The sequence below is a fragment of the Euprymna scolopes genome, chromosome 5 (genome assembly GCF_053919585.1).
Source record: "Euprymna scolopes isolate OS-2025 chromosome 5, ASM5391958v1, whole genome shotgun sequence".
Taxonomy (NCBI): Eukaryota; Metazoa; Mollusca; class Cephalopoda; order Sepiida; family Sepiolidae; genus Euprymna; species Euprymna scolopes.
In genome coordinates, this window is record NC_136486.1 from 104,948,955 (window position 1) to 104,976,356 (window position 27,402).

General features: G+C 33.3%; 1 protein-coding gene across 1 annotated transcript in view; it reads left to right on the plus strand.

The window, feature by feature from the left end:
* Positions 1–27,402, plus strand: part of LOC145276946 (fibrinogen gamma chain-like) — a 150,957-nt gene that overhangs the window by 112,835 nt on the left and 10,720 nt on the right. The window contains exon 2 of the mRNA XM_080128451.1: positions 16,224–16,638. Coding sequence (XP_079984577.1) covers positions 16,224–16,638 — 415 coding nt within the window. The remainder of the gene's footprint in view (positions 1–16,223; positions 16,639–27,402) is intronic.

Here is a 27,402-nt window from a genome sequence, read left to right on the forward strand (position 1 = left end):
AATTGAATCTAGTCTTTCAACGAAATATATCTTCCCAAAGCCAGACAGTTACGTTCAAATTATTTTTTACACGCGTTCTAGCATTTTTATGAGAGGATTTGTCTGTAGGGTATTCTGTCCCGTTTAAGTATGAAATAGCACTTCAATCGTTAAACGTGCAAATTGAATGGACGCATCTAAAGAACATGCTTGTTGTAAAAAATACATCACTTTTCCAGTGTCTTTAAATAAAAAACATCCTTTTTTCTTTGACATCATATTTCTACCAACAAGGATTCAAGAAAAATCACTTACGAATAATCTACATTTATATTTATCTTATCTATAAACAAAAGCCATCTCGCATGTCACCCACCTGGTACTGGCCAACCTCGCCGTTGCTTAACTTCGGTGATCTGGCGAGAACCGGTGTGTCAACGTGATTGTGCCGTATATTATGCAATATTAAAAGCCGCTAGAAAAAATACTCCTCTCAGGAAGGGGTTACATTAATTCTGAAACCGAACAGGTTTGCACAACCTTTAGATCCTTCTATAGAAATGAAAATCAAGGCATAATAAACCTTACATCTAGAATCCTTATTCTAATGCTAAGTAAAATCCATTACATTATTTCCATTCTAGAAAATGTCTAATATTTAAGACATAAGCTAAAAGGGGTCTTAAGAAAAACTGAAATTTAGAGGATTCTTGCATAATTAGGCTAATGACTAGTAATCAAATTTAATATAAATCAGAAATATTTTTCTTTTCAAATGGAAGGTCGTGTTCACATTACGTCTGCTAAAACCCTTTAAAACACTCCAACGAAAATGAGGTTTGAGAAATATTTATTAACTTATGTAAAATATCTATTGCTAATATTCCCCCCCCCCAAAAAAAAAATACAAACGTATCTGAATTTTCACAGAGGGCTTTTATATTCATAGCCGGCACTTTGATCATTTACGCATATAAGCTATGTTCTTACATTCGCAACGATTAGCTAATTAGTTTATTAATGGGTCCTGTACATAAAAATATGATGATGATTGCAACGTCTTGTCAGACGAGTGCCACTCCCTCAGACATTTAAAATCCATGAGCCCAAATGCCTGAGGGAGTATCTATACACAGATGATGTTACAGAGTCTTAGCTTTGTACGACAGCTAAGTCTCTCTCTCTCTCGGTTCAAAATGTTGAGATCCAGCAACAAGCAAGAGCAAGATAGCCAGCAACAAATTAAACTGCAGACCAGCTTAATGCGGGTAATGGTCTTCCGCTTTCTGGTTTTTTAAATCAGAGATTTGCTTCTTCTAGAAAGGTTGCTTTCACCACGGCTTACGGGAGCCCTCTCCACCCCAATACACACACACACACACACACACACACACACACACACACACACACACACACACACACACACACACAAATATACAAGCATATATACGCACCTAACGTTATATAAATAGAAATTATAGCATTCAATAATTAGCAGAAATCTAAATTTTGCACTTGTGTAACTGATTTCTCGTTTTCGTTATAATTGGTTAATAACAATATTTCAAACAATACTTACTATTTTACAATTAAAGAAATTGATCTTAACCAGCGGGACCTGTGGACATTCCACAGGGGACTCATTCATATGTTATATATTAATGTTGGCATTCTGTAGATATTACGCGTAAATGGAGACGTCCTGATATTATTGTAGCTCTTTTGGTAAAACTACAAAAGTATTTATCCAAGCTAGCAGGGGCGCCCGGCATGGCCCGGTCATAAAGTACACTTAAATATGATATTTTAATTCTTGCAGATTTCGTATATATTATTATAGAGTTAGTGTTCTACCGATTTTTATATATTATAAAGTTGCAATTTCAAAAATAAAAAAAATGTATCCATATGACTTGGGTGCAGCAGCTTGAACTCCCACCATCCATATAATGTAAAGAAAGGAATCGTCTGTTGCCTACAACAACAAACGCAATATGTAGTAACAGCAGACTCAAGATGAGATGGACAGTTTAAGAGAAACCCTCCACCGAAACAACTATCCAGAGAACATTACATCAGCTCCAAGAAATCTGGACCAAACATAAAAGGAGACCACTCAGAAACTTACCACAGTTTGTATACCATATATGAATGGCTTGTCTGAAAAACTTCAACGAATATGTAATCCATATATCAGGACAGTATACGTTTAAACAGCCTTTATGAATAATATGAAAGAAGAAATTTTGAAAAAAAAATCAATTAACATTTTAGAGTGGGCAATCTCTTTTCTATATAAATTTAACGTAAAATGAGTACCCACTTTTTGGTCACCAAGCGTTTAACGAGACATATCACGTTTAGCATTTTTTCAAATTTGGAGATCGAGGGGGTGCAAAACATGATAATTTCCTGGGGAGGGACGAGAATTACGTTTGAAACATAAAATAACGATAAATTTAATTAATTTATGAGACCATTCTGAACTTTCACCTAACAATGTTTTAAAGAAACGAACGCCAAAATATGACAAATTCAATTTTTCATGAGCACATACATCGACATATATACACACATACATATATACACCGACACACACACACACACACACACACATATATATATATATATATATATATATATATATATATACGACATATATGTGTATATATGTTGATGTATGTGCCCACGAGTATTGGTATCTGCATGCGCGCACGCGCTTGAACGTTAGCGTGGGGTGCTAGTATGCCTGAATCAATATGCGCATAGAAGCCCGTATAATCACCTCCTTGGGGGCAGGGGCGTCGATGTATGTATGTATATGTGTATGTGCGCATCCATGCCTACACACGCGCACCCAATCTTAGCACCTTAAAGAAAATTTGACGCAAGCGAGAACAACGCAGGTCTCTATGCAAGCAGGCACACATATGCACATATATTTGCGCCAGGGCGGGCATGTATGTGTACCCGTGACGGTTTCTTTTAAGTATATATGTATGTACGCGCGCATGTGTGTACCCGTGGCTACGACCGCTAGCTGACCCTCTCCAAACAATTAACAACAAAATAAAAACTAAAAATAAATATACCGAATCATAGCCCGCCCCGCCTCCTAACATAAGCGAACACCCAACAGCTCAAGACATACTTACCAAAAAATCACTTCACCAACGAGACGCTAAAAACTTTAACACTAAGACTCGAATTTTAAAGTAACCCCCTTCTTCCAACCCCCACATATTCCCCTTCCCCTCATGTATCCCTATGCCCTCAGCCACACCAGAAATGAACTTCCCAGACCCGTTCCTTAAACCCCAAAACTAAAACGTTATCGACATACCAAACTCCTCCCACCTTCCCTCCTTGTTCCCTTCCCCTCTTCCTCTTCCACCCTCCTCGCAAACCCACCCTGACCTCATTCACTCTTCCACCCCAAAATAGCGAACATTTCTGTAAAAGTCTGAGGACGCTACAGACGGCCAAAAATACAGCCGTGTAGCCGAAACAATAATGTAACTTAACAGAAAGATACGGTAATAAAAAATAAAACACACACACACACACACACACATATATATATATATATATATATATATATATATATATATATATATATATATCCAAAGAAAAAGTAACTCGTAAGCTAAACGTCTTGGTTTCGATGCTCTCTCTCTCTCTCTCTATATATATATATATATATATATATATAATATATATATATATATATATATATATATAGAGAGAGAGAGAGAGAGAGAGAGAATCGAAACCAAGACGTTTAGCTTACGATTTACTTTTTCTTTGGACGCTAATGCCTGAGCTATGAAGACATGTTTGCTGCAAGGCTAAAAATGAAAACATGAACCAATACCTATTACGCCACGCATGCATATTCGTAATGGCGTCGTTCAACCTTTACCTGGAAAATTAATTTTTTAAAAATTTTCACACTTTTCCCCCGATCTTCCCCGGCTAAAACTCAAATATAAAGTTTCTTATGGGTTCGAATATCCTATATGTAGTTTCATGTTTGTAGACCAAAAACTGACAGAGGAGTTTCGTAGACAAAATTTTCTAATAGAATATAATTACTAGAGCTGTGATAACAGAATATTTTTTTCATTCTTTTAACTTTCAAGCATATATCCAATCAATCAACCGAGAACCACATCCGTCTACTTAAAAACATATAAAAATTTAACGGATATATACTCAAGAGTCAAAACAATGAAAAGAATATGCTGTTGGCACAGGCCTAATAATTACACCTAATAGTTGACTGAAGATGATTATCGCATAAGAAAACCGGAAAAAAAGCTAATAGTAAATTAATTAAAATGTATGTTTGAAAGAATATGCAAATTAGCTAGACCTTTTGCAGATTAATGCAATTTCACGACTGTATATAACAAAGTATTTTCTTTTTGAATAAATAGAAAAAAAGGGTTTTTAATATGAATATCAATACACATAAAAAAAACAAAATTTATAGGAGTATAGATAACGTAAGAGAGTGTGATTACCCGATGAAGGAGACTCGAGTCAAGTACTAGTACCCTCAATAAGGATTATGCATACATCATACGAGTCTTGTTTAATTTCAACTTTGGTATTGGCTATGAAAAGGCCAGCCAGAAAGGAGAACCGATTTCGTTTTAACCTCTGCACATGCTTCGGACTAGTTTTCTTACTTCAAAACATAAGAGCGCATCTTCTAATTTATAAATAAACTGGAGATGAAGCAGAGACGCGTAAGAACATAAATTCTTAAGATGTTCAATTCAATCAATCAATCATCATCATCACCATCAGCTATTTAACGCCCGTTTCACTTGTTGGGTAGTTTGTAGTAATCAACTTCTAATCTACCCAATATGTGGTCCTGCTGTCGCAATTCTTCTATATATATTAACCCAAGAACTTCAATCAATTCTTACAAGTCTAATACAAACAAATTCCTGATGAACCGCCCCCTTAAGTAATGACACTTTATCGATTCTCCAATACTATTACTACACTATGCCATTGATTACTGTACACACAATAACCCTTATCCCCGAGTGGCCCTTGGGCCTTGATAAGTGGTGAACTCCATGTAAAAACAAAAAAACAAAAACAAAAAAAAAAAAACAACGTGGCCATGCGATCGGAGGTTTTTGCTTTGTACATATTCCCCTTTACGTATTAGATTCAATCTTCCTCTGAGGTCATCAAATTAAGGTTGTCTTTAGGAATTACATTACACATCCGTCGTATTATTCTCAAAAAATTTCTATCCATGCAACGCATATCATAAATCCTTACTGGATAGGTTTCACTTCCATCGTACACATGCCCGACAGACTTTTCTCATGGTCGGCATTGGCAAAGCTCTGCTAGTCAGTAATCACAGAAGTTACCTGAACTTACTCTAGCTATTCCTTTTACACTCACACTAAGAATGTGCATATCCTAAGCGTAACAAGAAAAGCATAACGGACGATCAAATGAAAAAAAAAAAACTCTTATAAATACAAAGGCCGTTTAAAAAAATTAAATCGAACTGAAATGTCGGGTTAATGGCGGTTACGATTTTTGAAGAGCTGAAAATTTAATAATTTTATTAACTTCATCTGACATCGTTATTTCGTTTCAAGTTGTCTACATATTAATGATGTTTTTAAGTTATTATTTTCATTTGTTGCAAAGTTTAACGGACCTTTTGTATATATTAATCAAATTGTGAACAAACAAACAAACAAACAGACAGACAGGAATACGAATTTATATATATAGATATGCATACATGTATGCATGTATATATTCCCCTACACACACACACACACACACACACACACACACACACACACACACACACACACGTGTGTGTGTGTGTGTATTTTATAGAGCGTTGTGTCACCAGTAAATATATCCATCTCAACACGCAATTTTATCAAGGAAGTTCTTTATAACAATCAGGAATAATAAAGTCCCAAAGATCGATTCTTCAGGTACACCCAGATTTCTATCATATCGTTTAGTACAGCCGTCAATGACAACCTGGATTTTTCTCTTGTTTAAGAAGGATCCAATTTATTCGTCAAACAATACCGTACGATTTAATTTTAATAATAAAACCTTGATGTCAGACAAAGCTTTGGATGTATCAAATGCTAACGCCTCACTTTCTCCCGCATTAGCTAGTAGATCGAGCTTGCTGTTATTCAGATAGACCTTCAGCATTTACGAGATTGTGGAGTAGAGTATAACTGATTAATGACTCAGGGTTTAGCGAAGAAAGTTGAGGAGACTAATGGGACGATAACTGAGTGGTTCAGTTCTTCTGTCAGAATTTGAAGAATATTGGTACCACAAAAATCACAAAAAGATTCTACTACACACAAAAAAAAATGCGAGCATAAAAATTAATATGGTTGAGATTAAAATTAGAAAAGTAAAAGGACAAGGTGTTAAAACTGGGAAAGAAAATAACAAGATATTCTAATAAAAAATATAATAAATTTATAACTTAAAATATTGCAGCATTAAGAATTTTAAAAAATTCAATTTAACATTAGATATAAATTCTTAACGATGCAATATTTTAAGTTATATTATAGAATATCTTGTCTTTTTATTTTCCAGTTTTAACAACTAGTCCTTTTACTTTTTTAAGCTTAATCTTAATCATATTACTTTCCCTGCTCGCATTTTCTATGTAATCTATGATTTTCTAGGCTTTGCTTTGGAATAATATTTTATTTTTTTGTGTTCAGCATCATACTCATTGTCATAATTCATTAAAAAAAAATATTACCAACTTCTTAAATTGACTAAATAGAAAATCAAATAAAAGACGTAATTAAGTAAATAAACAAAAAGAAGGGACAAAAAAGAGAGAAACTGAATAAACGGGCGAGGGAGCGGTGAAGCTTTAAAGCAGTTCTAAATAAGTAAAACTAGCACTTGACCATATATGCAAACATGGTCAAATCATAAATTTGACATAATTCGGACTTTTCTTTGCAATAGGGTTCAAATAATTATTGTTCATGCGAAAGGCGTTTAAAAATTACAAAGTCATTATTTATTTTATTTTATTTATTCATTCATTATCTTTATATACTATGCCGACACAAATTCTAGTGTATATACGCGTTAAGTTGTTTTTAAGGCCACTACGTAGTTAAAGCAAAATAGTTTGGGGCTGTTGAAACAATTTCCAACGCTATTGATAAGATTTATTCATTCATTTATTTATTTTTTTATTATCGACGTAATTATTTCTTGCACTGAAGATTGCTTAAGCATAGACCACAGGTAACCGTTCGTGAAGATATTTAATAGAATATTTTAAATAAAATATTATTATAGCTCTATGTGAATAAGGACTCGATCTTTTAGAGTATTAATAATAAGTAAGTCGAGGACAACAGCATATTATTTTCATTGTTTTGACTCTCGAGTGTGTATCTCTTATATGCTTTTACATAGAGTGATGTGGTTCTTGGTTTATTAACTGTGTCTAACTGTGCCGGATGTATACTCGAGAGTCAAAACAATGAAAAGAATATGCTGTTGTCATAGCCCTAATAAAAAGCTATCGCTCTTAGCGTAATGCAATGTTCTAATTCGTCGTAGAACACTATTATGATTGGTTTATTGTCTTTATCTGCGGACTAGATAGACATTATATAGATTTTCATTCTCTTATTTTGCATTTATAGTAGCAAGGCTAAAAACTAAAAGGTGACTTTGTATCTGGGCTCGAATTCTCTCACCAGCAAAATTTAGCATCTCCTACACTGAATATGGATAATGATGTGTATGTGGTAGTTTAAAATTAACACGATGTCGTTGTTTTTTTATTACAAGAAGGGAGACCCGACGTTGCTCGGGATTTAATGAGGGTCAACGAATGTTTCGCACTTCTAATACTTTTATTGCCATCAAATTCGGTGAAATCGCCTATTTTAAAACAAATCTATTGATTGCCTCCTCTGGTCGGGAACCAATCGCGGTGCACTGGGAGGAAGCTTCATATGCCTCCTCGCAATGAATTTGTCTACAATACATGTTAGTCTACATTGCACTGTAGAGAACCTATTATGATTTTATAAGATTATTTTAATACTATGGATGGAATTCTCTACTTACACAGACACAGCTGGTAGCACAACACATAACTTCTCCATATCTCAATACCTATCACAGACGGTTACATTTCCGACACGTTTCCCAGACCAGCAGGATCAGCATGCCTCACTCCTAGATCCATTTCTGACCACAGTTCCCGATGATTGTATAACGAATGCCCACAGCGCACTCGGAAATGCTGGTAACGCTGTGATAATGGTAGAAATGGCCCTTAATTCTCGACCCAAAACTGAAGACCCACTGCTCAAAACAACGAGGTATTACAAAAAGGCTACTGGGAAGCCATCAGAGATCTCATCAGAGACGCCTCATGGGGAAATATCTTTTCTCTTCCAAATGAATGGTCTAAAACTGCAATTGAAACATATGTTTCTCCACACGGAAATTTTATAGCAAACCCCACTCTCTCCAATAGTTTATTTCTACTTCTGCAGCTGCCATTGCTCAAAGGCAGCATACGTACCGCAGATTCAACCGAAGTCCAGTTCAAACATATGGAAGTATATAGAAGCCAGAAGTAATTGTAAGAGAATAAGCTAAGATAGAATACACTGAAATCACCAGAAAACGCATTGAAGCACAGAAATTAGAACTCGTGATTTTTGGAAAATCTACAACAGTGTAGTAAATAATGGGTAGTTAACGATTCCTCCACTATCAAACGTTCATGAGGTTGTTTGCACGGCAACACAGAAGGCTAACCTGCTCACCAGTCCGTTTTCTTCAGACTCCACATTGGACCCGGCACACCACTCGCTCCCTGACTTTCCTTACCGTTCACTGGACAAAACAGAGGAGAGTAGAACGGTAGCCCTCGATATATCTAAGGCTTTTGACAGGGTATGACACGATGGTTTTCTAAGGAAAATTAGATCATATGGTATCACTGGAAGAATATATAATGTAATAAATCCTTTTTAAGTAAGAGAAAATCCAGGTTGTCCTCGACGGTCGTACATCTAAACAATATGATATAAACGCGTGAATACCTCAGAGGTCTATCAACAGACCTTTATTATTCCTGATATTCATAAATGACATCCCTGATAAAATTGTTTCTGACATGGGTATATTTGCTTATGACACCGCTCCCTATAACAGGCACGAGGGGAAAACAAATGAAAACATATCTAAGGAAATTGTAGAAACACTAGAGAATGACCTTCAATCTTTAGTGGAAGGGGGGGGGGGGCGAAAATGGATGTTCACATTCAATGCTGCCAGACACATATAGTACATTAGTGTAAAACACCACACCATTTTCTGCTGCAGTCAACACTATATAAATAAAACATTAGATGTATGTATGCGTGTGTAAATATTTAACCGATAAACTCTTAAATTACTGGCCATATAACACTGAAATTAACAGGAAATAGTACTCATAGAACAAATATGGATTATTTTCTTTATAAAATCTTTGTTTAGATTTAGAACAGCAATATGTCGGCAAATTGAAATAGAAAAAGTTAATTTCAACTTGCTGACATATTGCTATTATTTTTGTGCATGTACAAATTCATTCATAGCTTAAAGTGGTTTAATTTTAAAACTTTCTTATCTAATCTGTTGATAGCTTAAACGGTAGGAACCGCGGCTTCGGTTCTAAATGTTTTAGTCTCGATTCTAGCTAATGACACACAAGTACTTTTTGGAAATGCGAGCATGAAAAATAACGTGGTTAAGATTAAACGTAGAAAAAAAGGACTAGTTGTTAAACATGTAAAAAAAAAAAAACAAGATATTCATAATAAATTAATAACTTAAAATATTACAGCATTAAGAATTTAGAAACATTCAATTTAATAATCTGTATAAATTCTTTATGCTGCAATATTTTAAGTGATAAATTTAGTATATTTTTGACTTTTCTTTTCCAGTTTTAACAATCAGTCATTTTCTTTTCTAGGTTTCATCTTAACCATATTACTTTTCATGTTCGCATTGTTCTATGCAATCCATGATTTTTCCAGGCTTTGCTTTAAAATAATATTTTCTTTTTTTGCGTTCAATATCATACGCATTGTCAACAATTCATAAAAAAGCAAAGAACATCACTTTTGTTAATTCTGTCTATATAACCCAAAATAAGATGGCATGCGAGGAAGGTGTCGACGACGAAAAAGTTGCTATGCTAACCAACAGCCAATCAGAAGAAATCGTCTCTAAAACGTCAATGTTGAAAAAGTTGCTATGGTAACTAACAACTTATCCGAAGAAACCGTCTCTCACATTCTTTATTAATTCTGAGGACTTTTGAACACCAGTGAGTTTATTATAACTTTTGTTTTAATGAGCGAAAATTGAAAATTTTTATTCCAAAATATAGCTGATAAGGTGGCCTATCACCTGTAAAAATTGTTAGAAATTCGGTCGCAAAATAAGTGAGCGGTGAAGCTTTAAAACAGTTCTAAATGAGTACAATTAACATTTAACCATATATTCAAACACGGTAGTGTTTAAATTATATAATCAATAGAGAATTGACTTTTTAATAATAAATACTAAAAATGCACGGATTAAAATATATTTAAGAGTATTTTTCTACCGGGCAATGCCGAGTGTCCCCGATTGTTATCACAATATATCTTTAGAAGCATACGTAGAATACCAAACTATTCTCACTTTCTTTCTCCTTCTCTCGGTCTGTCTCTCTCTCTTTCTTTCTTTCTTTCTTTCTTTCTCTCTCTCTCTCTATATATATATATATATATAAATAATATATATATATATATATATATATATATATATATAGTAATTTATAAAATATATATATGGAGAGGATTTCACTCTCATGCTAGAGAAACGTGTTATTTTTTATAAATTACTACATTACTAACTAGATCTACCTACGTATTGAGCACTTTTGAAGTAAATACTTAAATTTTACGCATAAATCTATACTTTCGTATATTAATTTTATGTGAGTAAATTAAGTATATATATATATATATATATATATATATATATATATATACAGACAAGTGGTTTCGCTGCTGTATTACAACACTTCAGTTCGACTAGACAGGGGGTGGGGTGATTCAAGCTGAAATCCAAACTCGACAGTCAGCGCTACTGACCACTATGCTCTCTGAATGTAAACGAAATCTCAATATAAACCAATGAAAAAAAATGTCAATCACCAAAATGCTCGAATTGTTCTTACAAATGTGCAATACCTAAATAGCTAATTGCAGTTGGCGATTTCTTTACAAGATCTCTACCCAAAAGCAAGGTGGGCATAAAGTCATCTACAGACAGACTTTTTCGGTGTATCACAGAAAGTACGTGAGAATTACTGATTTTCGTGCTATAGAATGATTTATGTAATAGAGATGTACATCTAACGCTGTGCTCACAATCGAGAGGCAGTGTCCACAAGAGACATGCGTGACAGAAAACACGTAGCTTTGAACACGTCTCTCTTTTTTTGTTTTTTGTATTTTCACAGGCCATTAGCGAATGTTGCTGAGAGATAAAACAAAGGAAAATGTAGTTGTCTCTTTTAATTAAAATCTACATGCAATGCCAACAAAGGCGCGACAATCATTTAGGATTTTTTTATGTCCCCTCCCTTCCTCCTGTCGCCATCTTTTTTTTTGGGGGGGGGGTTGTTCATAAAGGACGCATCAGATTAAATTAAAAAGAACATTACAGAAAAGAGGAAAAAAATTGAAAAGAAACATTTTCTTTTTTTATTGTTGTGCGATTCTGAATTTAATTTTCTATGACAGGATTGTCACTCTCATGCAAGAGAAACGTGTTATTTTCTGTTTATATAAAAAAAAAATGTCTGATTTAATTGCCGCAAACAATAATAAAACAATAACACCAGAACGTTTCCATTTTTAATATGCGATTATTATATATGCTTGAGCGTGACAGACCAAGTGAAATGGTATTCAAGCTTGAACGTGATGGACCCAGTAAAAACCTATTTCAAACTTGAGCGTGAGAGACCTATTGAAATACCATTTTCAAACTTGAGCGTGATAGACAAAGTGAAATTGCATTCAAATTTAAGCGTGGCAGACCATTTAAATGCTTTTAAAAAACTTGAACGTGACAAACAAAGCAGAATGCTATTCAGACTTAAATGGGATTTAAATTTAAGTGTGGCAGACCTACTGAAATGACATTTCAAACCTGGGGGTGAGACAGGCATAGTGAAATGGAATTCAAATTTAAATGACATTTAAATTTAAGTCTACCAGACCTAGTGAAATACCATTTTCAAACTTGAGCATGGCAGATAAAGTGAAATGGTATTAAAATTTAAGCGTGGCAACTAATGAAATGCTTTTTAAAACTGGAGTGTGGGTGACCAAGTGAAATGTCATTCAAACTTGAGCGTGAAAGACCTATTGAAATTCAATTTTAAACTTGAGCGTTACAGACCAAGAGAAAGAGTATAAAAATTCAAGCGTGATAGACCAAATGAAATACGATTTCAAACTTAAGCATGAAACGCTAAAATGCTGTTTTTAATCGAAGCATCATAGACTGGATATATTTGAAATCACGACAACAACCTTGGAACTAATCAGAACCATCAGATCCTTTCTTTTTCTAGAGTAAGAGTATACTTCAGCTTAGCCTTAGGAGGTGCACGATCCAGGCATGTAAGGGGGGGGGAAGAACAACTTTTCCACATAAGTCGTCTTGCTTTGTAACAATAGAAATTTGAGGATATTTTTTTTGTCTTTCAATCTGAATAGCAATTTCACTTCGTCTTTGAAGTTATACCTTTTGAAAAAGAAACGTTTAAAATAGATTTTTTTGTGATAACACACGAAGTGTTAATAAAAAACTTTCATACATTATTTATGCATTATTTATGACAGAATTCTGTGATAAAACTTATGAAAGACATAAATATATTATTTCAACAAGACACCATTTATAAAAATGTAATTAATAACAATTCTCATTAGTTTCTTTTTTCGCGATAACACAAGTGTTAAAACAAAAAAAAAATCTATTCATATAAATGAAAGTTTATTATTTTTATTGTTTCATGATAGCATAAAAAACGTTTAAACTAAAATATTGTTTTAAATAAATTATTTCCATATGGTTTCGTATTTCGTTTCATATTTAGTGACTTTTGTTCTGTTCCATATTTAAGTAAACCAAGTCTACTTCCGGCGTCTTAACTTTGAGTACTGAGTTTTTAGACTTAACCTTATCTTGAAAACGAAAAATTGTGTGTTTTTAAAATGTTGATTCGTGATAATAACGACCTTTCCTTTCTGTGACTCGACTCTATCTGTCAACAAGCCTCGGATTTTTTTTTTAACTATGCATCTAACTCATGTTCAATCTGCTCTCATGATGATAACCTAAAACCATATATGCAATAATCCGAGGGAGCAAGGTCAATATATTATGCAGGATGGGGAAAGATTTGGAAAACAGTTTTTTTTTCTATATCTCTAGTCAGTAGTGCTGTATGAGACGAGCATTATCATGATGGAAGCTGCCTGTTGAAGAAAGATCGTTTTCCGATTAACATACGTGAGAATGTATTAATTTTGTTGCGGACTGTTATTCTCATCTCTATAGTAGTTGTTGTCTCACTACGTTTTGGTCAACTAATACTCTGGCCTGCTTTGGGTAGGCCTAAAACCGCAATCTTCAGACAATTTTCATCTGGAACGGCAGAGAATCAACGTCTCTATCCACTGCGCCACGGGTCCTGAAGTGGACAGAGACGTCAAGTCTCTACGGTTTCAGGATAGCATTGTCTGAAGATAGCAGTTTCAATCTTACCCATAGCAGGCCAGAGGATTAGTTGGTCAAAACGTGATGAGACAACAACAACTATGGAAGGCAGTAATTACTAGAGATACAGTTACAAGACTCAGCATTCCTATCCTGTCGCGGTGAACTACCTGAAGAAGGCCAAGGGACAAGTTGACCGAAACGTGGTGAAACAAAAACAACTAAGATGAGGATAACAGTTCACAAAATTGAATACAAATTATGAAAGATTTCAAAAAATAAAATAAAAAATTAAAAACAAAAGTAAATAAATAAAAAAAAATATATGTATATAATGGGTGAAAATATTGCCCTAAAAGAAAATGATATGAATTATGCTTTAATAATCTGAACGAAAACTTGGTTGCTTTGTTTGACGGCATATCAACACTTTTTAGGGTTATTTTATGCCGAAACCAGTTATTTTGGAAATAGTTTTTATGCTTCAAATATTTATTTGTAGAGTTTGGTTTGGTTGTTTTACGGCATATCAACACTTTTAGGGTTATTTTATGCCGAATCCAGTTATTTCGGAAATAGTTTTTATGCTTCAAATATTTATTTGTAGAGTTTGGTTTGGTTGTTTTACGGCATATCAAACCTTTTTAGAGTTGTTAAATGCCGAATCTAGTAATTTTGGAAATAGTTTTTATGCTTCAAATATTTATTTGTAGAGTTTAGTTTGGTTGTTTTACGGCATATCAACACTTTTAGGGTTATTTAATGCCGAATCCAGTTATTTTGGAAATAGTTTTATGCTTCAAATATTTATTTGTAGAGTTTGGTTTGGTTGTTTTACGGCATATACACACTTTTCAGGTTATTAAATGCCGAACCCAGTTATTTTGGAAATAGTTTTCATGCTGGATCCAATTATTTTGGAGAAGATTTTTATTCTTCAAGCTCTTTGTATCTTCAATCGTTAGTATGTAGTGTTTGGTTTGGTTGTTTTAAAGTGGATGCTATCGTTTTTGTTCCCTACCCTGCAACATGAATCGGTTTTGCAATGGGAGAGGGAAAAGGGTTACACTATTAACGTTTGCTACATTTTAAGTTGAGAAGCCAGCCAGGAAGTGGGGAGATAGAAAAAGAAAGGGGAAATGGTGAGAAAGAAAAGAGGGTAAAGGTGAGTGGTTGTTTTTGGTTTTGGTTTTGCAGCACACAATTAAGTTTTGCAAAAAGAAGTAGAAGAACAAAAAGAATCAATGTTACGTGTATTTCATCTCAGGAAGCCAATACCTTCAGACAGCTTGATCTGGTAGCACTAGACGAAAACGTTATAAAGTAATTATGATAATATGTTAAAGTAATAACAATATGTACAAAAAAATTAAGAATGGTTAATAATGCCTCTTCTACAAACAAGCAAAATCTTTGGCACCGGCCTGATCCAAAATTTCTTAGTTTCTGGAGTCTTTTATATTAGAGTATCGCAACGTGAAATTTTCAAAATGCATTAATACTATGTATATATAAAATCTATATAAAATATATATTGTACTCCTTCGTAAAAAGTATATAAAATATATATTTCACTCCTTTGTACTATATAAAAATATATAAATATATAAAAAATATATAACATATATATTGTACTCCTTCGTAAGAAATGACGAAAAATTTATGCTTCGCTAGTTTTCACTCTAATATTCATAAAACCTATAGAATTACGTCATTAATTTAATTTTTCATATATAAATTATTATTATCATTTTTGATAATGAAAAGAAAAAAAAATCACCAATCTTTTAGAATGCGTGATTTCTTTCCGAATTCAATTAAGATAGTGGAGTGTATCTGATTTGTTTTTGTTTTCTACCTCACATTTTTAAATTTTATTAGGACAATTAGGGACTGAACTATGTCGAGTTGAAAAAAAAAACGCGATTTGTTTTTGACGATCTAAAAAAAAAAAAAAGCAATAAATTTACCGGTATTTTATCATTTTATCATCAGCACCGGAAGTGGATAATAAAGTTTTGTAAAAAACAAACAAAATCAAAACAAAAACAAAAACAAAAAAACAAACAAACAAACAAACAAAAAACGCAAACAAAAACAAAACAATTAAAATAATTGTCTTTTGCATCGGAAAATAGGCACCTTTTCTTCAGATACCGATTCCGATACCCTCAAAAGTTCCGATTATTCCTATTCTCGATTCCGATTCTGATTAATAGTCCCATCACTAGCCACTTCCCCTATTTGTCTTTTGTGTGACGGCGCGGGTATCTATTTATGAACAAATACACACTTCTCTTTATTATAAAGCAGAGGATGCAACTCATTATACCGATATATGCATATTAATTTTACGCTATTTTAACTCTTATACTCTACAGATACAAGTGGAAATAAAAGGCTTCCAATCTGATCTTGATGGCCTGGAACGGAAGCAGGAAGAGGTCCTCGATCTGGTCCGGAAATTGGTTCGTTCACGTGACCTCTCGCCTAAAAATACCACCAATAGCATTCCCAAAGATTCAGTGGCTCGCATTGAGTCCGAGCTGGCTATATTCGAGAACAAGATTCGCAATCTGCACGCCATCTACAGCCAGCTGGACAAGAAGATGAACAATTTGATTCGTTCCGACAAGAGCTACCGGAAGGGAGGAATACACGGCAACGGTAGCAGCGAAGGGATCGTGCCCAATATCCGCACCCATTATACAAGCAGCAAATCAGCGGCACAAATGTCCTACCCATCAACACAAAGGGCTGCAGCTGACAACGTCGACGATCGCTCTGTTCCAAGAGGTGAAGTATAAAAATATTTTTTCTTTCTTTAATTTTCCCAACTATTGTTTTAAAACTATTTTATCCGATCAAAACATTTCACCTTGATGCATGCTACACAAGCAGACCTATTAGGCATTGACCGGGTCAAAAGTGTAACCTAACTTCTATGCATCTATCTTTTCTTTTTTATTCACCTGCTTTATTCTTCCCTCTCTTCTCTCACTCTTGCTTTCTCATCCCAACCCATTCCTCTCTCTCTCTCTCTAGAAATACACCCACATAACTCGAGTCGGTAAACGGGAAATAACTCCATGAAAAAATTCCTTTTACATGATGATAGTAAAAGATCACGCTCAAGATATATATATATATATATATATATATATATATATATATATATATATATATATATATATATATATATATATATATATATGAATGAAATAAAATGGAGGTGGAAGGACCTGGATACTCAACGTTTCGCCCGATTTATGCGGGCTTCTTCAAGAGGGATGGTCATTGACGAGAGAGTCGGAGGAATGGGGCTATATATAATGATGGGGGAGAACAGCGTGTTTTCCTTATGTAAATTAGATGTCATATATACATGTATATACATTTTATGAGAGAAAAACTAATTAGAGTAAACTAGTGTAGTGGATTACGTCTAAAAGATAAAATATCGTAGAGATTAAAAATTGTGTTTGGAAATATAGCGATGATAAATAAAATGACATGAGATTACGAAAGAATCTTTTTTTTTTTCTAATTTAAAAAAAAAAAAAAGATTCTTTCGTAATCTCGTGTCATTTTATTTATCATCGCTATATTTCCAAACACAATTTTTAATCTCTACGATATTTTATCTTTTAGACGTAATTCACTACACTAGTTTACTCTAATTAGTTTTTCTCTCATAAAATGTATATACATGTATATATGACATCTAATTTATATAAGGAAAACACGCTGTTCTCCCCCATCATTATATATAGCCCCATTCCTCCGACTCTCTCGTCAATGACCATCCCTCTTGAAGAAGCCCGCATAAATCGGGCGAAACGTCGAGTATCCAGGTCCTTCCACCTCCATTTTATTTCATATCGTCGGATTTAATCCAGCTCAACAATCATATATATATATATATATATATATATATATATATATATATATATATATATACGTTTTATTTTTTTATTACCGAATTTTCTGTTTAGTTACATTATGTTTCAGTTACCGGAGCGTGTTTGGCGATCCAATAACCTCGTCAGACTTTACAGAAATGGTTGTTTATGGAAGAATGATATTAGGGGGGGGGGCGAGAAAAGGAAAAAAGGAAAAGGGAGGCAGGAAATAGGGGTAGTTGTTTGTAGATCGGCAGTGTTTAAGTTTTGGAGTTCAAGAACATTAGGTGGTTGTGGGGAGTCTGGGAAGTTCATCTCTGATGTGGATAAAGACATATGGATACCGGGAGGGGGAGGGGAAGAGAGGGAAATATACAGGGGTAAGTAGAAGGGGTAACTTTCAATTTCGAATTCTAAGGTTTAATAAGTATTAGAAGGTTGTGGGCGATTCGGCATGTGTCTCGTTAGTGAGATGGTTTCTTGATGAGTATGTTTTGACCTGTTGAGTGTTCATTTAGGTTGGGAGGTGGGGGGCTACGATTCGGTTTATCCATTTGATTTTATTTGTTGTTGAGTGTCTTGAGAAGCTTAGCCTGTGTACGTATACGTAAGCACACATGCGCGCACATACATACATACATAAAATAAAATAAAAATTACAATTAAATTTACCAAAATGATCCAAGATGGTAAAATTAAAGTATATTATAAATATGAAAGAATTAATATTTATAGATTTAAAAGCTTGATAAACCAAATAGGAAATAGAGCTTATAATATGAGCAAACAGTTAATAAAATATGTTAAAAACACTTTGAAATGAGTTAAAAACATATTTAATCTGAAAAGGAAACACTAGATAAAGGTATAGTCCTTAATCCGCGGAGTTTCGAAGAAATACTCTCCTTCTCATCAGAGGGTAGGAATTAGCAAAATGCGAGATCGGATTTTGCATGCAGAAGTATTTGATGAAACAACAAGTAAGTCAAATATCTTACTTGAAAACAAAAAAAGTGAAGCAGAGGGAATATGGTGAAGAAAAAGGTGATTACACATGAATGGATAGTATGGTGGAAAATAAAAAAATCCAGTGACGATAAAATCCAAATGTAAAACTTCAAGAAAGTTAAAAGAATTTCCATTTGTACAAGTAAAATCCAAAGAAATCCCATAATTGGAAGAAGATGGTCCATAATAATCCAAAGGCAGAAATCCATGGAATAATTCACAAAAATGTGTACAAGGAAAAAAAGAAAAGATTCCAATAATATTAAAAGAAAAATAAGATAAGCTTTTGACTCTACTTCCAAGGCATAAATATAAATAAGAAAGATCAGGGAAGAGAAAAAAAGGAGAAAAAAATGATGATAAAGTTAAATATAAAATATAAAATAAAAAATAAAGGGAAACAAAAGTAAAAATGAGCCAGACAGGAAATGTTAAAGGCGCGAAAAAAATATATAGGGCAAAATAATATAGGTCAACTGAAATGTACAAGTCATCACTTAAAAATGCCAGCAAGAGTTGTTAGACGACACTAAAAGGAAAATAAATTAATAAATAAATAAATAGAAAATAAAAAATAAATAATAAAGAATAAATAAAAAATAATAAAAACTAAATTATAAAAGATATAAAATAAAATAAAAATAAAATAAAATAAAAAATTAAAAAATAAAATAAAAATTATTTAAGGGGAGAGGATGGCCGGTATCTGCAAATTCAGGAAAAAGCAAAAAAAAGTAAGTAAATGCATATAGTAAAATATAAGTAAATATACATACAAGATATGAAAGTGTGGGTAGATTGATATGTTAGATAGATAGGAAAGTTGAAAGAATAAAGCAGAAAATACAGATAAATAATCGGCCATGCAAAGAAGAGATAAAGAATTAAAATGAAGGATTATTAAATTATAAAGCCTGTAGAAAAACGATAAAGTTACATACATACATATATACATGCATACACATAAAGCACACATATATATATACATACACCCCTACCTCCACATGTAAACACACGCGCGCGTGCACACACACACACACACACACACACACACATATATATATATGTGTGTGTGTGTGAGTGTGTGATAAAATTATGCCGCTTCCACCACTGCCTTGATCAGGTTTTGTTCCATTTCCATATATATATATATATATATATATATATATATATATATATATATATATATATATATATATATATATATATATAAATGTAAATGTTGGTTCGTTCGGAATTAATTGTCTAAAAAACCACTGGACGGATGGCTTCCACGTTTTGGTATAATATGTTTACTATATCCATGTGTGTTTTTATATATTTCTTTTTAATTATAACATTATACTTAATTTTTCTATGATAAATAGGTGGATTTCTTTGTACCGAGAGGACATTTTTTTTTATTTAGGGGCAATTATTTATTACCGCTTCCTGTCACGTGACCAGTGTTACGATTTAGCAGTTTTCCTGCTATATCTGGAGATTTCGTTTACAATCTAGCGGGAAATTCTAGAAAATCTGGAGGTATTTGGCACCCACACACCCACATTAGATTATTAAAAAAAATACAGAAAAGCGCTTGAAAATATTCAATGAAAGTAAAAAAAAGTAGCATTTATTGCCTTTGGTAACAATTATTTATTGATTATTTGTTTTGTTTTTCACCTTTTTTTTCGACTAACCATTCTTAAATCTCACTATAAAATCGATTTTTCCAAGTACATTTTAGGTGGGGGGGGATTCCAACCTCCGAAGTTTGAATTTGTATTACTGCACACATAGATTCGAAAAAGTTGTCAAAAAACAAATATATAACAAATAAATGTTATCAAAGGCAAGATAAGTTACTTTTCTGCCAAACTGGATATATTTTTCGTGTTTTTATTCAATGTAACATATTTATTCAGCTCGAAAACCATACAGTGTTTACCGATGTATTCGAAAATTCAAGATGGCGTCTCACACCCTCTTTAACACCGTAAGTTTGGAAAAAGGTGTTATAAATAAAAAACTATACAAAATACTATTAAAACCCGCCGAATATATGTCAACCTATGTCACAGTAACATGTATTGAGCGAGTTTTTAACAGTATTTTATCCGGTTTTCTATTTATAACATCTTTTCCAAAACTTAATGTGTTAAAGAGAGAATCAGACTCCATCTTGAATTTTCCAATACATCGGTAAACACTGTATGGTTTTCGAGCTGAATGAACATGTTACATTGAATAAAAACACAAAAAATATATCCAGTTAGGTAGAAAAGTAACTTATCTTGCCTTTGATAACATTTATTTGTTATATATTTGTTTTTTGACAACTTTTTCAAATCTATGTGTACAGTAATACAAACCCATAGTGAGAAAACATGGAACATTATGGAGTTTTTTTTGGGGGGGGATTAGCGATTTTTGAAAATTTCAGACGATAAGTTAAAAATCTAGCGATTTTCTGGACATTTCTTTCTCCTGATCTCGCGTTTTTTTTTTTTAAATCTCAGTTGACAACATTGCATCACTAAAAAACACTACAGGCTTAATGTAAACAGAATGTGTTTACAATATCGGTAAATTTTCAATGGGTTTAATTACATGATTATTGATAATGTAACTATGTGATTGAACTTTAATTTAAATTAACCACACGTGGTCGCAAAATGAATGCCGACGCTCAAAGTGTATAAACATTTTGACTCCTCCCTTTACTTAAAAATTCACCAAAAATCAGGAAATTAACGAATTTTAATGAAAATTGCAGTATTTTTCAAATAATGATCGCAGAATATAATGAACTAATTATTTTTACTTAACTCTTAGTGAAAATGTTTTATTTTGTTTAAACAAAAAATACCTTTACTAAAGTTATGGTTTTCAGTAGTAAATAAAAAACGCAAGAATTTATTTTTGCTTCTTTTAAAGCATCGTAATTTGTAACAATAAAAAATAATTTTTACAGTATCATTACGAAAAAAGCCCCTAAAGTCCGTAATTCTCGCATACTATTCAGGAAATTAAAGATTCAATTAGATTCCTATTTCAGTCACCTAAATTATTTAGGGTGAAATGAGTTTAGGAATTTATAGCCAAACCTAAATATTTTTTTTTGGTAAATATCCAGATACGCTACTACAGAACACTGACCACTCTAATTTGTTTGGGAAGGGGGGTGATGTTGGGGCGCGCGCGCCAGTATCACATACGCCACCCCCCGCTCGCGCCCCCAATGTACAAAGTAAAATCTTCGGAAAATGTTAAATGGTGTTCTAATTAGTAAATGTTGGTGCGTTACTCCAACTTGGTGTGCTTTCCTTTTCTTATTTTATTTCTTTTTCAGCTAATTTTAAATTTTCCACTCAAAAAGCGCTATAATGTATTTTTGAAAATTAGAAAATTCCATGTACTGGAAAAAAAATCCCCTCCCCCCAACGTAGTTTGCTTGGTGAAGCCGTCGTTTATGCTACAGCGTGCATGCGCGTAGCATAAACAGAAGCTGCAAAATGGTGGAAAGAAGTTCGTGGGTTCAGGGGTAAATACCATTCAAACGGTAAATTTTCCCCAAGTTTGACTATCAGATTCGTTGTCAGCGACCTCAATTACCTCTAAAAAAACAAATTAGAGTGGTCGGTGTTCTGTAGTAGCGTATCTGAATATTTACCTTTTTTTTCTTGCTTAAAAAATAGCATTAATACAGTAAGTTAGGTAAACTGACTTTTTCGTTTAAAAATGGAATTATTTCCCTTTCGTTATCAACTTTTAAAAAAAAAAATTTTTTTTAATAAATATTTTGTGTTTTGTATACATAAAGTACAATTGTTGAATGTTACTGTTTTGATTATATTCGTTTGGGGGGGCACAATTAAAAAATTAAGAAAGATTAAAACGAAGCGAAATTTAAGTTTCCGTTCCATTTTTACAACAACCGTAAAACAGTGCATACTTAGCAAGTTTTATCGTAATTTATAAGCATATTGAAACACGAAATGAACATTTTATTTATTTTTTTGCATAATTAATGATGGAAGTATTTTTCTGTTTATTTTCTTTACATCTGTTAAAAAAAATAAATAATTTGTACATTCTCTTGAAAAAAAGAATCAAACTTTTCTCTACTTTCACATGTGTTCCATTTTAACAAACTGAGCCACAGCAACGCGTGGCCGGGTACAGCTAGTATATATATATATATATATATATATATATATATATATATATATATATGTATGATTACTTCATTTTATCAGATAAATTAATATACGAAAGTATAATTTTATGCGTAAACTTTAAGTATTTACTTCAATAGTACTCAATACATAGGTAGAGCTAGGTAGTACTTGATGAAAATATATATGGCATATATATATTGCCATATGTATTTTCATAAATTACTATATATATACATACATATATATATATATATATATATATATATATATATATATATATATGTGTGTGTGTGTGTGTATGTGTGTGATAGAAATAATCACGAAAGGCAATTTTAATCATATGATTACATATTTTCATAAATTACTATATATATATGTATATATATATATATATATATATATATATATATATATGAAATAAATTGAACTATAATTTTTAACTCTATTTAAACTAGTATTCAAGTGAATGGGGGCGTATAATACGCCTCTTAAGATTGGGACTATTCGGAAACTTTAGTAAGATGCTAAGGTAGTTGCTTTATCGTATTTTTTTACAAGGCGAACATAATACGAAACACAAAGCAGCATAATGTACTGTTTAAAATAAATCCCAACATACACATATTATATAGCATAATTAAAGAGAGAAATGTGGCGGTTAAGGAAAGATGAAGTAAGGAAGAACGTGTTACTGTATTTCTGAACGTTATGTTGATTTGATTTTATTTCAAACATAGCTGGCAACAGTCAACTATTTAATGTCACATCAATCGTAAATAATTAATGATAAATTAGCAATAATTTTCGACAAAATTGATTTTGTCTTAATATTTACGATTAAATGTCACGTTTATTCATTTGTTAATTACATGCAAACTATTGACACGTCTTTAAATGCATATTCTGCTTGAATAATGCCAATGCATTATGCAAGCGCACTTGTACATGAGAAGGAATTAAATGCCATACACAGTTTATAAGGAAGTTGAAATGGAAAAACAATAATCCCTCATAGAAAGCTGTTTTTTTCTTTTTTCTTTATTAAAATAAAACATTACAAAGTTTTCATTCATTTACGACAATTATTTAGGCATTATTTTAAGTAGAAAATTCCATTAAACAAGGCATTAAAATTATTATGCAAACTAATAATAAAAACAACAGGGCCCGTTGAAATTCTACGGAATATGAAATATAATTAATCAACGAATGTATTTTAAATATAAACTGATGCAAATAAGATACACTGGCAAGTACAAATAAATACTCAGAAAGTAATATTATTCTACATAGTTCAGTACAAATAATAAAATCACATTTTAAGAAACAATCTTTGGTTTATTTCTGTAGTCCCGAACCTCTTGGCAGACAATGTTCTTCGTTATTTGTTCCTTTTTTTCTAGTGTTCCCTTTTTACATGGGGTTTCACTAACTTGTTTCTTCGATGGATAACCGCTGCACGTTGAAATTATTACGAATTACAAGTTCCGTTCTTTCACCATTACAACAATGATCATACATTATTATAATGATATTCTAAAATGAGTTTATATCAACGGGAGGTCACTCTCATATTCTTGCCAAGGACTGCCAAATTTGTTTATTAAAAGCAAAATTCCGCAAATTTGCTACCTTAAAAAAAGTTCGGCCTTCAAATATTGCATTTGGTCGTTTTAAAAGCGTAACCTACGAACAAACTAAGGAAGGACACAGAATATAATATAGATGACAACGAATGTCGGCTAGCGATCGCGTTCGAGGAAACCACTTCTGTCAATTTCTGCGCATTCCCCTTCCTTACTTAGCCTTCATCGCCACCGACAATATATGCATATATACATCAGTGTTTGTCGTTATTCTTTAAAGTGTAACCTTACACACGTTTCCATGTATAGTTCGTCACAAGGTAACAAAGACAAGGGAAGAATTCGACCCCCTTGTTTTCAATTAAACAGGACATTTATTTACAAGTATTTTCCACTAGAGAAAACTATTGATTTCAATTTGAACAAAATGTTAAAATTAAAGTTTAAGTTTACGCTGCTTTTATTTGTTTCGGTTAAAGACGATAGTTGTGGCTCTACGTCGACCTCTAGCCACCTACCCTTTCCCATTCACTCCTGTATCTAAACACAGACTTAAATCCACATCCCTACTGGGTTTTATTTACATAGAACCAAATCTTATTTTTCACAATATCTAACGGAATCTCCTGATATTAACTCCCTGTGATGAAGGAGACCTGATATTTTCCTTTCAAATTGTTCTTTCGTATAAGCTGTATCGCATAAAGGGGTCTTTACTTACTGGCTAACTGAAACATGCTCATTAATGGGTAGCATAATATTACTGCTTATGTAAAAACAAATAAAAGGTATACCCTGCTCTACTTCAATATTGAGCATTCTTGTATTAACCTTATAAAACTTTATTGGTTACTTAACCTCTGGAAAAACAATAACCTCAGATGATATATATATATATATATATATATATATATATATATATATATATATATTAGTTTTGAAAATAATAAGCAGAAGTTTCAACCAAATGCTGGCCAATAGCAGAGTCCAAGGCTGCAGAAGGAGGGAGACCACCAAACCCCATTTGATTTTTGTATTCCCCCCTACGAGTATGAATAAAGAGAGAACACTTTCTGCCTTTGTAAGTTTTTTTCTCCCAACTTAGACATAATGTTCCGAATTCCCCGGACAAAATTGCTGGGATGAAATCTAGTTTAGTTGCCTTAGCTCACCGATATAGTAACACACCTGTCGATCATAGCGACTTTGTTTGGAACATAACGCAATTTCAAACTATGAAAGCGTTGAAGTCTATTACTGATATTTATATGTGTAAACCAGACAAAGGTGCAGGAGTGGTGATTTTGGATAAATCGGACTACGTTGAGAAAATGGCAGTTATTCTCAATGATGTTTCGAAATTCCGTAAACTCGGCCCCGTCGAGTTGACGGATAATACTTGCAAGAACGAGGCTAAAATGCAAAGACGTTTACTTGCATTATTTAAAAAGAAGGTTTTTTGCAAGGACGTCTATGACAGGATCATGCCCTCTGGGTCACAACGTCCCAGAATGTATGGTCTCCCCAAAATCCATAAGAAAGGTGTTCCACTGAGACCTATTTTATCAATGGTTGGTTCAGCACAACATTCTTTGGCTCAGTGGCTTGTGGAAATTCTGCAACCTGTGCGCGAGTTATATACCACGCATTGCATCCCAGATTCTTTTCGGTTCGTTGATTGTGTACGTGGGTTGGATTCAAATGCAGAGACGTCTTTTATGTGCTCATTTGATGTCGTTAGTCTCTTTACCAACATACCGTTGGATGAGACTATACGTATATGTACCGACGCGCTCTATGATAGTCGCCTGACTGCTCCACGGTTTTCTAAAGAGATTCTTATTGAACTCATTTTAGTGTGCACTAAATCCGTGGAGTTTAGTTTTTGTGATATTATGTACTGTCAGGTCAACGGGGTTTCAATGGGGAGTCCGTTGGCCCCAACTTTAGCGGATATTTTCGTCGGGTACCATGAATCCGTTATGTTTAATTCTACAACTAAACCCATTGCATATTTCAGATATGTTGACGACACTTTTGCTATTTTTCCATCGCAAAGTGAAGCGTCGATATTTTTTAATAGGTTGAATTTCTTACATGGGGCTCTTAAGTTCACTATGGAAAGTGAGAAGGACAATTCGCTTCTTTTCTTGGATGTTCTTGTCGAACGCTCAGGGGGGGGGCTTTCTCACTACAATTTATAGAAAGCCGACATTTACTGGCCTATATGTGAACTGGTTGTCTTTTGTACCAAAATCACGTAAGGTCGGCCTAATTAATACTTTGGTACATAGAGCCCTCATGATTTGTTCGCCTAACAGATTAGACGCCGAACTCGATAAGATCAGGGAAATATTCATCAATAATGGTTATCCTGTTGACCTTATTGATGACTGTATTTTCAAAAAGGTTGCTGATTTTAAATCCCCTAAAAAGTTTGGACCCTTGAAATGCCCGGTTTATTTAAAATTACCGTGGATTGGGGAAAAGAGTAACAGACTTTCTAAACAGATTCGCAGAAGTATTTACGACTGCTTTAATTCTGTGTCCTTGCGTTTTGTATATACTACGAGACCTGCTTTTCCGTCTTTTCGCAAGGATAGTTTGTCTTACATCCAAAATAGCAATATTGTATATCAATTTAAATGACAGTGCGATGCTGGTTATGTTGGGCGAAAATCCTTGCATATTTTGACTCGTATAAACCAGCATGTTCCATCGAAGATCAAACAAGGGAGGATGGGGTCTCGTGGTCTCCCTCCTTCTGCAGCCTTGGACTTTGCTATTGACCAGCATTTGGTTGACAACCCGTGCTGTGCCGATAGATATAAAATAGAATGGTTCGAGGTGCTACATAGAGCGGACTCCAAAAACCATTTAAAGATTTTGGAGTCTGTCTCT